Source organism: Tursiops truncatus, chromosome 17 (assembly GCF_011762595.2).
Source record: "Tursiops truncatus isolate mTurTru1 chromosome 17, mTurTru1.mat.Y, whole genome shotgun sequence".
NCBI lineage: Eukaryota > Metazoa > Chordata > Mammalia > Artiodactyla > Delphinidae > Tursiops > Tursiops truncatus.
Window position 1 is genome coordinate 42,474,586 of NC_047050.1, and position 13,016 is coordinate 42,487,601.

General features: G+C 33.0%; 1 protein-coding gene across 7 annotated transcripts in view; it reads left to right on the top strand.

The window, feature by feature from the left end:
- Positions 1-13,016, top strand: part of VPS13B (vacuolar protein sorting 13 homolog B) — a 797,029-nt gene that overhangs the window by 350,645 nt on the left and 433,368 nt on the right. For all 7 annotated transcript variants that reach the window (XR_012327280.1, XM_033843006.2, XM_073794628.1 and 4 more), the window contains one exon: positions 10,294-10,528. Coding sequence is in view for 6 of the 7 variants with exons in the window: in XM_033843006.2 (XP_033698897.1) it covers positions 10,294-10,528 (235 nt within the window). In the remaining variant the exon portion in view is untranslated. The remainder of the gene's footprint in view (positions 1-10,293; positions 10,529-13,016) is intronic.

The following is a 13,016-nucleotide window of genomic DNA, read 5'->3' on the forward strand; positions in this document are numbered from 1 at the left end:
AAAACTTAGTTGGAATTAAAATAAAAGGGTTATCTAATTATTATTCCTACCTAATTATAAACCAAATATGAAAATGATAATTGTAACTATCTATTTTATTGTTATTAAATTTTCTTCTCACTTATTTTCACTTTTAAGTACACATAATTTAATCTATTGAATTACACTTCTTCCAGATCATGTTTTAACTGATGAAAATACACAATTAAATGCTTATCTCATTTCATAGGAATTAGGTAAGGGTAACTCAGCAGTTGCTCAGTTTTTGTATAGATTTTTTTCCTCTTTGAAATAAGATATGAAAGACTGATAACAGAGGCATCTTTGTAGAATTTTATGTATACCAGACAGTAATATCTAAGTACTGGGGCCTTCCATTTCTGTTTAAGTTGTAGAAAATTGCAAAAGAATGTTGCTTCCACCTTATGAACAAGAAAGAACAAGGTAGATGATCTATAAAATTAAACCAGGATGCTTCACCCACCTAAACTGCAAGATAATAAATTTGTGCTGTTTTTAGCTGCTACATTTGTGGTAATTTGCTATGCAGTATAGAAAAGTGATACAGACACCTATGCGTAGCTATAATATAGTCTGATTACTACAATAAAACCTTATTAAATCACTTTTTAGAAATATATCTAAAAACACCTCCAGTTCCCTAATATCATCATGTAAATATGATTACAGTTGATCCTTGAACAGCATGGGTTTGAACAGTGCAGGTCCACTTATATGTGGATTTTTTTCAATACTTCAGTACTACATGGTCCGTGGTTGGTTGAACCCGTGGATTCAGAACAGTGAATACAAAGGGTGGACTGTAAAGTTATATCTGGATTTTCTGCTGCGAGGGTTCAGTGACCCTAATCCTTGTTTTGTTCAAGGGTCATCTGTATTTGAAATACTATTTAATACAAGGGCCAGTAACCTGGGTTTTGGCAATCTTTTACAGCCTCTCTTAGCATGCTGCTTTTATAAAATTAAGAGAAGAGGGGGGAGAGAGAAAGTGTTTTTGTCATTCTTTTGTTGTTGTTTTAACTCTTAACTTGCAGGAAACATGACTTTTTCACAGACATCAGCTATATCTTACTAATCTCTGCCAGCATGAGGCCTTTGCTATTAATATTATCCTAATAACTCCTCGTGTTGACTTACCTGTGTTCCTCCTCTAGAGGTTCCTTTGATGCATTGGTGGCATGAGATAGGAAGGTGAAACAACATGAATGCAGGAAACATTTAGTGCCTTTACATTGTTTGAGATTGATTGTAGAAGAAGAAAACAGACAGTGCTCTTAAGATATTGCTGAACATTTATATTCAATGTTACTTTCTTTAATCTATAATAAAGACTATCTCCTTATGATGTCTTTCATTGTATATCACTCAGTCCTAGTACAAGCATTTACTCATGCCACATGATAGAGCTAACGAGACCATGTGTGGTTTTGCTCCTGGTAACTATTTATATTTATTCACTTAATTATATGTAGCTTCTCTTATGATAAGATCTTTAATCTCAAGGGACATGTATTACTGATGGGAATGAGGATGGTACATGGGCAACTGTATCTCAGTTTTATTCTTTTTCTCAATTTGGTCAACCTCAATCTGCATTCTTAGTTTACTCTAGTCTGTGGTCATAAAATAGTAAACTTAAGAAGTCTTTCTTATTTCCTGTGTTTCTACATAATGCCTTACTGACCTTTATGTGGTCCTCTAATTTCACTGTTTTAACACATTCTGTTTCTACTATTTAAATCACCAATAAAATAAATGTTTTTTCCCTGATGAGTAATACCTATCATCTTGTTATGTATTATTTTGTAATCTTCTAGAGGGAGTAATCTATGGTGTATTTAGTAGTCAATAAATGTAAATGCTAAAGTGATTAGTAAGTTAAGAAGACGAGTAACTACTTTGAGCACATATTTCTACTATAATTATTATATAAATAAATAACAGTGAACTTATCTGATTATAGTTCAATCTGAGGTTCTAGATTATAGTTTGACACAAATAATATTTCATGGAAGAAAGGAATAATCCAAATATTATTAGATCTCTTTCTAGCACTTTACCTTACATATCATGTTTTTCGTTAGCACTGTACTTTAAGCCAGTTGTATTCAGAAGTTAGTTGTATTTTGATTTCATTAAACTGGGACCAAAAACTGTGGTAGGAAAGATATGTTTTCTTTGTGTCTTTTCTGAGACTTATTTAGTGTATAATAGATTTTCATGGACATATCTCTTAAATTTAGATGTCTATCCTACTACAAAAATTTGCTTTCTTTTGACTCTCATCTACAGCTTTCTTTTCCTGGCAACACAGCTCCTTTCTTTTCTTGCTCAGTTTTCCTCCTCTATTCTAGTGAAAGTGCTTTGATACCAAAATAACCTTATATAGTATTCGCTTCATATGTATGAAATATGTATATGTAATATATATATATATAGAAATAGAAGTTCCACTGTAGTGGGACTGTAACAGATCCCTTGGACTTTATGTGTCTTTTTAATATTAATTATCTTATACTTTCCTCAGAAATGTAGCTCTGGAGTCGATGAAGAGGTGGAATATAATTTGAGGATTGGCTCCAAGGCCCTATTGCTCTTTAATATGTCACTTTATGACATATTCACTTTATGAAATTTCTTATATCCTTTCTGTTAAACATTGTATTTCCCAAAAATTTCTGTTGGAATATAAGTATTTACTTAATGATCATAAGCATGTTAACCTTTTAGTACCCTACTATAAACTTGTTTCTTTTTTAAAACAGCTAGTTGCCTAGTAGTACATTATAGAATGCTCTTTCCCTCCATTTATTATTCTTTCATTCATTCTCACATTCAGCACTTAATCTTTGTTATAGATCATGCTAGATGTTGAGGAGACAAAAGAAATATAACAGTTCTGTTGGTCTAGCAGGAAAAAGGCAAATAACCATTCTATGAAGCATTTTGTGGGGAGTGTCTCTTAGAGAGATCCCTTAGAAAACTCTTATGATCCAAAAGAAAAATGGAGATGTCAAGGTAAATGTCATTTACTGAAAGGGTACCTAGGGCATGCTCTGCCAGGTTCATGGTGAATTTGGATACTATCTCAGATTAGTATTTATTGATTTATAGAATTAGATGACTTTATAGCATTCTCCAGAATATAATAGCTATAAAGAATATATAGCTGTTTGAAATTTACTTTGGTTCTAAATATTATTTCATGATGATATAAGTAACTGTATCAAAAATAACCTTACTCCTTTTACCCATTCCATTAAAAAAATGGATTAATTTAGTGTAATTACCCTTTTTTGATATCGTTTTGAGAAGTCGTTGTAACAGGGACTAAGAAAGCTAGTATTAGGCTACCTGATATTTTGACGGCTCTAGGAAAATCTTCCAATTTAAGATTCCAAGCGATTTGAGATCGTTACGATATTTGTAAGCCAATAAGTAAACACATGAATATTCCACAACGTAAGATATTCTGGAGAACATCCTCCTCTGCCCAGGATGAAGTAACAGGGCCCAGATTTATCTTGCTGCCTGAAACAACCAAAAAATGGATAAAGTATATTAAACAATGGTTTCAAAACACTAGACAATAGGGAAAGTTAGACAGCAAACCCTGAGAGACTTAAGGTAAAGTCACCAGAACCTAGTGACTTATGGATTTGGAGAATAAGAGAAAGGAGGGGGTCTAACTGGCATTCCAGGTTCTGATCTGGGTAGATAGTGATGCCATTACATGATAGTGAGAAGCAGCTTTTCAAGGTTAGCAGCAAATTGGGAGTTTGAATTTACACATGTATTTGAAATGCCTGTGAGATATCCAGGTATCTCTTAGACTGAATATTCATATCTGGAGTTTAAGGAAGAAATATAATTTTGGAAATCATCTACAGATGGTTAAAACTAGGAGAATTCAAAGAAGTATGTTAAGTTGAAAGAGCAGTGGGCCAAGCAGATACCATTTCTAAAGTAGTCAGTATAAGAGGAAGTATCCTTGAAGGAAACCCTAAAGGAATGATCAGAAATGTAGAAGGAAAGGTCAGAGAGTTCAAGGAAGCCAAGGATGTATAGAATTTCAAGGAGCCATTGTTCAGCACTATCAGATTCTGGATGTTAACTCTGGGCTTAACTTTGCTTATCTGTAATATGAAATGACTAGATTAAGTAATGTTTAAGGTATTTCCAAGTCTAACGTTCTTATGTAATTCTTTTGGTTCTTTTGCTTGTTTTGTAATGATGCAGTGCCTTCATTAGCTTTATCACGAACAATGAACTTAATCTTATATGTCATTATGGATTAGTTATAAGTAAAGATACTGATGTTCCTCTTTTTTTTTTTTTGGCTAAATACACATGTAACATTTACCTTAACCATTTTTTTAAGTGTACAGTTTAGTCTGATGTTCCTCAGTTGACTAAGCTTATTGTGTATAAATTAACATTTAATTATGGGAGTACTAAATGATGTATATTTGTATAGATTATTTTGAAAATGATCAAGGCACCTTGCTTGCCTCACTCCTAGTCCCAGGCCTGTATTATACATACTATATATTTAGACATTTCCAAATGTTAATATATTCTGAAAAAGTTCAAAAATAAAACTAGATTCTGATTCAATGATCAAAATCTGGGCCCTAAAACTGAGTTTTTAAAAAAGTTGTGTCCATTGTCCAAGACATTTTATGAGCCAAAATATAAAAAAGAAAACCCTGAAGTTGTCATCAGATTAAACAAAACATCATAACTTAAAGCCATCGAAGGATTATTCTTTTAATGGAAGTTTGAGCAAGTAAATGTGTTTGGAATCAGAGTTTCTGGAAAGTTGATTTTGGAGCCAAAGTTGATATTTGCTAAGCCCATGAACTTTTTACTTATTTTAGAAAGACGTACATTGCATTAAGACATCAACAATATTTGTGATAACCTATTTGTTTTTCAATGGGAAAAAGAACTTGCATACTTAACTGTAATTGGATTGTTTTATAGTGCTAAATGTAGTGCTGAACAATTTTTTAATATGAATTTGGTTTTGGGGGGGCCTTTTCACCATAGATTAGCATAAGCTCATTTTTTTTGCAATTTTTCTCCATCTGCTCATCAGCAAAGTTCCTATCTATTACATTTTTTATTCCAGAACCACATAATTGGCAATGGCAAGCGGTTGACAAAATAGAAGTACTCTGGCCTAGAATTCACTAATAAAGGAGAACATTACCCTGGTTTTTGCCAAACTCAGGTCTTTTTGTCTTTTACATTGAAGATCGTGTTGCTGTCCTATGGCATTTCCTGGGTGTTTTTTGTAGTTTCTGAAGTCTTCTGACTGTGGACAGTATAGTGTAAAATGGACACTTTATTTTCCATACAAAGCATCCTGATCTCCTTTTTTTTGCTAATAATCTTTTATTCCTTTTAGGAAATGACTTTCCACGTTCTGTGAGATTTTGGTGAGAGTGTCAAAGTTTCTCAAGCACCATAAGCCAGTTAAGCTACAACAATTGAATTTTTTCTCCCAGAGAGTTACATATAGTGTATGACGAGTGATGCAGTAATCATATTGCACGATACACTTAATGTTCTCAAGTCCAGTGAACTTCCTGGCTTATCTCCAGGATGAGATAAGACGTTTTAGGCTAGACATATCCGTTGTCAATCACATTAATTATGAAAGTAATTATTTACATTTAATACTTAAAATTTGCACACAGGGCTATATTTTTATTTATAGGCATTGAGAAAGTGACAGCAGTTGCATGGTAGTTTGTTAGGAAGAGGAAGTCTGGAATACAAATCTAGGATTTTTTTCATGTCTTCCCTTGACAAGTATCTATGGGAAAAGTGTGGAGATTTGTAACACTCACTGTGGAAAAGAAGACCAGGTGCACTTTTGAGGTTTTTAACTAATGCCCTAAATTGTGTATATTTAGATTTCTACGAAATGGGAAGATATCCCAAATATTTTCATAACGCATTGAGAATTTATAGAATAAGAAAACAATTTGGGCTGTAGCTTATTTATGTTTCATAGTGCAAATATAATACTACTTATTTTGTTGGCCTCTGTATGCATAGACAGCTAAACCATAAGCAACAGCATTTTAAAATAAAAGTATTGTGAACATCTTTTATAAATCCATGAGAACTAATATATGGATCTAGTGTATAGTAGATATTTAGTGTATGTTCATTGACTTTGTTTATTTAGTGAACATTTAGGTGGCAGTTAATATGTTACATCTTTATATCAAAGCTGAGTTCCCCCCTTTACAGATGAAGATTCTGAAGTCATGGAAAGACCAAATAACTTGTCAAAGGTTCCACAGCTGGAGATGAACCAATCTGGCTAACAAGTCAATTTTATTAATTACTAGATGTCTCTGTGAAATGAAATGATGAACAACATGCATTAAACAATTATTTTAATTAACATCAATATCTGGTGCTAATAAAAATAATTGTGTTCACTTATTTAACAATTATTTAACACCTAGCATATGCTAGGCACTGTACTATGTACTGAGACTGTAGCCTGAACAAAATAAGCACAGTGTCTGACATTATAGACTTTATTATGCTCTAGTGAGAATTATGTAAGGCTATTAGTATTTTAAAATCCTCTTGTTTCAAGTTTCTTAAATGCTAGGACTATGTCTTTTGTCTGTTTTCCTGACTTCCAGCTCAGTTAATGGTGGATGTTAAAGAATGCATGAATAAAAGAAAGAAAAAGTGAATGAAAATACAACCTGCAGTGTTTCTTCACTTTTATTTTTTATTTGAAACTGTTTCCTGAGGAGTAAAATACATTCATGCAGAGAACATTTCATTCTGTAGAAATTTTCTAACTATAATTATCACTAAAGTTTCAAGGGTTTTTTTTTTTTTAATAAATTTATTTAGTTAGTTAGTTTTGGCTGTGTTGGGTCTTCATTGCTGTGTGCGGGCTTTCTCTACTTGTGGTGAGCGGGGGCTACTCTTTGTTGCGGTGTGCGGACTTCTCATTGCGGTGGCTTCTCTTGTTGTGGAGCACGGGCTCTAGGCACGTGGGCTTCAGTAGTTGTGGCATGCGGGCTCAGTAGTTGTGGCTCGTGGGCTCTAGAGCGCAGGCTCAGTAGTTGTGGCACACAGGCTTAGTTGCTCTGCAGCATGTGGTATCTTCCCGGACCAGAGATCGAACCTATGTCCCCTGCATTGGCAGGCGGATTCTTAACCACTGTGCCACGAGGGAAGTCCAAGTTTCAAGTTTTGAAGAAAGGAAAACATGTTATTTGGGAAATAGGAGCATTATTTAAAGGGGCAGAAAATATGGTGTGGCATTTTAAAGCATTTATGTAAAGTTATTCTGTATAATGGAGAGTGGGCTAATTAAAATGCTTATTAGGTTAATGTATAAATGAAACCTGTCTTAGTCTCTTCTTTTTAACTCAGTTATGGTCACAGTTATAGAACACACAAATTAGAAAAATCAAAGTTTACCAAACCTTACTTATGGAGGATGGGGGTACAAATGGCATATATCTTTTCAAACAGCACTTGAAACTTCAGAAAAAACGGAACTTGGAACTTAAGAAAAAACGCATGACAATCATTTCATTTATTAAAATAATACCGAATAATTTCTACTTTATTGGTTTATCCTCAGCATATGATACTTAGATATGTAGCCCTTGACCTAATAGGAATCAAAATAGAGGTGGTTCTACTTCAAGAATTTGTAATAATCCCTTCACTTTAACACATGAATGTGTTCAATATTGGCAAAAGAACATGTTGCTACCAAAACTGAAATAAGATCCTTGAAACAAAAAGGATGTTGCCATGGAAAAATGAAGTAACACTCAGTGCAGCTGTGATGCATTAATGAATAGGATATTTTTTTAAAAGATCATTTGTGTTTGGTGTGGCTCAGAGGGTCCCAACCAGATGGTTTCCATGAACATGATCTGACCCCCGGTTTGAGGACTTCTTACTGGCAGATTACTTCATTTTCTTTCCCTTGGATTGTCAGATCCTTACATTAATACAAAATGTACTGCTGCAGATTTATATTCACTTATGTAAATCACTCAACATTTTACATTAAAACCACAATTTTAGACATACAGTTTAACAGTTATTTTAAAAGTGTAAAAAGATTTATGTGATAGCTTTAGTATACATAATAGATGTAACATTATAATAAGTTTGAACAATTTGGATTATGTATATGTTTTAGTTCTTATCATTAAAAGAATCCCCACAGTATACATCATTTTTTAGAAAGTTTATTTTTTACACTTGTTATGTATGTCAGGCTAACATACTGTCGATTCTGTATGCATTGCTCAGGTTGTTTTAATTTGATTAAATAATTGATTTCCAAATTAGTGGAAATTTGGAATATATTGTGATTTTGGAAATTTTGGCACAATTTAAATTTGTTTCTCGGGACATGTATGTATAAATCTGTGTACGGCAGCATATTAAACTAATTATCTCACATTGTTGGAAGCATTTTTCAACATAGCATCAATATCTAACACAGGGACTTCCCTGGTGGTCCAGTGGCTAAGCCTCCGTACTCCCAATGCAAGGGGCCCAGGTTTGATTGCTGGTCAGGGAACTAGATCTCACATGCCGCAACTAAGAATTCGTACGCTGCAACTAAAAGATATCACATGCTGCAATGAAGATCCCGAGTGCCACAATGAAGATCCCGCATGCCGCAACTAAGACCCAGCACAGCCAAATAAATTAAATAAATAAATAAATATTTTTAAAAAATCTAACATAAAGTGTTAAACACTGACCCTTCATTGTTTGACCTTAAAACCGTAATTAATATAGGAGAATATGCTGTCAGTGTGCCACTTTAGCTTGTGCACTTTAACATCACTAATGCAGTTATATATTTTAAAACATAAATGTAATAACATCTGAGACAATATACACTTCTATTTCAGAAGTTAAAAATGTTGTGATCTTAAATCAACAATGAATTACTTAACCATATACATGCTTAAATTAAGCTACAAGATAAAATTCTACACCTAAAAAATCTCATACTTCATGAACCAAAATACTTTTTTTTTTTGCAAAAGTTTACTTATATTTCTCTTCACTGAGTTCATCAATTTGTCCATGCACAGAAATATTGAAGGGAAAATGAGTAAGTGTACTTAATTTGTAAGACTGGCAAATTATTTATCATATCAAGGAATTCCAGACCTGTTACATATCATGCTCTCACTAAGGAATATATTAACCCCAAGAGAAGGTTATTACTTTATTCTTAGTTATCTTTTATAAAATATGATCTCTTTGTTATTTTAAGTTGCGAGACTATCCAAACATTTTTCAAGCAAACAAATTTTAGTTTTTATTAGATAATACCTTTGTATGCCAAATATTTTCTAGAAAATTAAAGGTTATATTTTGTATTTTCTTAAAAATAATTTAAGTATGGTAGGCTATTTGGGCAGTTTACTAACCAGGTACAGAATATTACCTTGTACAAGAGTCACCTAAGACTAATAGGCTTTAACTTACATTGCTTTTGAATTAAAAACTCATGATGTATTCAATTTTTTATTTGGTCTTGCTTAGTCTTACTTTAACTCTGTTAGGGCCTGGCGACCTAAGTAACTACACTGGGCATAGGGGAACATAAAAATTTCACTTGAAATCATAATTTAGGTAATAAGTTGAAGTATGATAAAAGTAAGGAATAACACTCTGATTTTTAAGTCTCCTGAATTTTCTTCATTACTATATGTTATAAACATGTTCTCCTTTAATGTTTGTCTAGAGATGTAATCTGAACATTTAAAATATTCTTTTCTTAAATTTCAGTATGTGAAGTAAGGGACAAATTCACATAGATATAGCTGTTTGTGGTTTTCTATTTTTTAAAGTAAGAGCAATAAAATGCTAGTCCATTCTAAGGCCTTAGCTGGTGTTAACAAAATGTAATGAACTGCAAAAAAAGGATTTTCTCACCTTTTTTTGCCAGCACATTTTCTAACTCAATCATGTTTCTTGGAAAGAACTGTGGAAAGGCAGATACGTTTTCATTTCATGTCACTGTGCTCTTTTGATCAAATTTATAGCAAGAAACAATACCTTTTCAAGTGTTTGTTGTATTCTTTAGTGAAAGTAACTCATAAAGACATAAGTATGGGGCATTTTCTTTTTTTTGGCTTGCCTGTGTATTCTGGTAAAGATATTAGATGTTTGAGGATACATTTACTCTCAAATTTAGTCTGATCCAAATATTTTGATTTTGCTTTTCTTTTCTAGCTTGAAGTACAATCTTGTTGTGTGTTCATCCCAAGTGATAGCTTGCCTTCCCCAAGTACAATTGTATCTGGTGACATTCCTGGAACAGTAAGAAGTTGGTACCATGGACAAACCAGCATGCCAGGAACACTTGTCCTCTGTTTGCCTCAAATAAAGATTGTTAGTGCTGGCCACAAGTATATGGAACCTCTGCAGGAGATTCCTTTTGTCATCCCACGACCCATCCTTGAAGAAGGTACTTTTTTAAAAAATTCTTCCTATGGTTATTTTACTATGTTTATTATATTTTATACTGATATTTTTAGTTTTACTGCTTTTTTTTTTTAATGCCAGTGCATTTCTGAATCAGTCTTCTCATTGAAAGAACTGCATGGAAATGAACTAAGTGATTTACAAAGTGAATGAACGAAATGATGATGTTTATTGATAGCCACACCTTTTATATATATGGAGACTATATATATGTATATATGGAGACTATCTACAAAAGATCATATAGAATACAGTATGATCACTGAAATGCTAAACATAGATAAAATTAACTTGAGAAGGATGTTGGTTTCAGATGTTTGCATTAGGCTGAACTAAGAATTATAAGTAGGTTGATTTTAATTTAAGCCACTTGACTTATGAATGGATGCTTCATAAATACATAATCAAATGAATACATTATTTACAGCAAGCATGCTATATTTCTAGATTACTCATTTATTTAAATAAAGTAGATAATTGTGTGATGATTGGAGCCATGGATCTTTCTTCAGTAAATACTTGATTTCTGATGTTGCAGTGTTTTCAGTTGTAGGTTCATACCCTTTTGAACTTTGATGTATTCATTTCAAACTGTGTGAACCTGGAGAAGTTTTGAGTCACAAAGTAAATAATGTGAATCTATATTTTAATAACAAGCCTGAAATTTTTTGACAGTGCTAAATAGGTCAACACCTTGTTCATATTATTAGGATGTAAGTGTCTGAATCCTGATATCGTTCAGATTACCACAGTACTGTTATTGAAAAGCAGGTACAGTCTGCAATTTTTGATTTTGACTTAATGTCGATTTCTCTCTCCTTTTCTCTATTGAAATTTCCATTGAAATCTAGTTTTCATAGGTTTATCAAAAGTAAGCATGATTTTACTGGCAGAAATTACTGTTGGTACTTAATGATATGAATACCGTTATCATAAAATCATAGAATTGTGAGAGTTAGAAGGAACTTCTTTAGAGTTCTTCTTAAGTGCTCTTTGTCTTGATAATTTCTCTAGCATATTGGACATAGCCATTCTTTGTTATTTGTTTTCAGTTATAGGGAATTCCTTATTATCACAATAGCTATTACATGTCATATCAAAGATATGCTAGAGTGAAGTGAGCTCATAAAGCTCATAAAGTGAGCTGGGAGTGCTTCCTCCTTTTTTTTAAAATTTTAACTCTGGAATAATTTTTGTAAGATTAAATGATTTGTACCTTGATTTTTTGTTAAAACTCATTGATAAAATTCACATATTGTAAAATTCTTCCATTTAAAGTATACAGTTAGATGATTTTTAGTGTATTTACAAGTTTTATGCAACCATCACTATAAAATTTTAGAATAATTTTATCACCCTAAAAAGAATTGGTATATCATTAGCACCTACTCCTCTTTCTCCCTTCCCCCCAGACCCTACGAACCACTTGTCTTTCTATCCCTATGAATTTGCTTCTTCTAGACATTTCATATGAATGAAATAACAAAATTTGTGGTCTTTTGTGACTGGCTTCTTTCACTTACCATTATAAGTGGTAAGTGAAAGAAGCCATCTTTCACTTCTTTCATAGAACCATTGTTATAGTATGTATGTCTTCATTCCTTTTTATGGCTGAATAATAATTCATTTTATGGTTATACCACATTTTATTTATTCATTACTTGATGGGTATTTGGGTTGTTTCCACTTTTTGGCTATTATCAATAATGCTGCTATGATCATTCTTGTACACTGTTTTGCATGGACATATGTTTTAATTTCTATTAGATATATATAGTAGAATTGTTGGGTCATTTGGTAACTCTGTGCTTTAGCTTTTGAGGAATTGACAGGACTGTTTTTCAAAATATCTGTGCCATTTTACAATCCCACATCAATGAATGAAGGTTCTAATTTATTCACATATTTTTATGTGCAAGTATAGTTGATTTACAATATTAATTTATCCATATCTGTGTCACCACTTATTATTGTTCTCTTGTTATTGTCTTATTGGTTCTAGCCTTCTCAGTGGGTGGGAAGTGGTATCTAGTGGTGTTGATTTTCATTTCCGTAATGTCTAATGATTTTGAGCATCTTTTCATGTGCTCAGTGGCCATTTGTAGATCCTGTTCTGTATTTTCTTCTTCTATTCAAATCCTTTCTTTTTAAAAATATTTTTAAATTTATTTTGGCTGCACTGGGTCTTAGTTGCGGCACGTGGGATCTTCGTTGTGGCATGTGGGATTTTCAGTTGCGGCATGCAGCCTTCTTACTTGCAGCATGCAGACTCTTTAGTGGCAGCATGTGAACTCTTAGTTGTGGCATGTGGGCTTCTTAGTTGCAGCATGTATGCAGGATCTAGTTCCCCGACCAGGGATCAAACCCGGGCCCCCTGCATTGGGAGCACGGAGTCTTACCCACTGGACCACCAGGGAAGTCCCTTTTCAAATCCTTTGCCCACTTTTTAGTTGGGTTATTTGTCTCTTTAT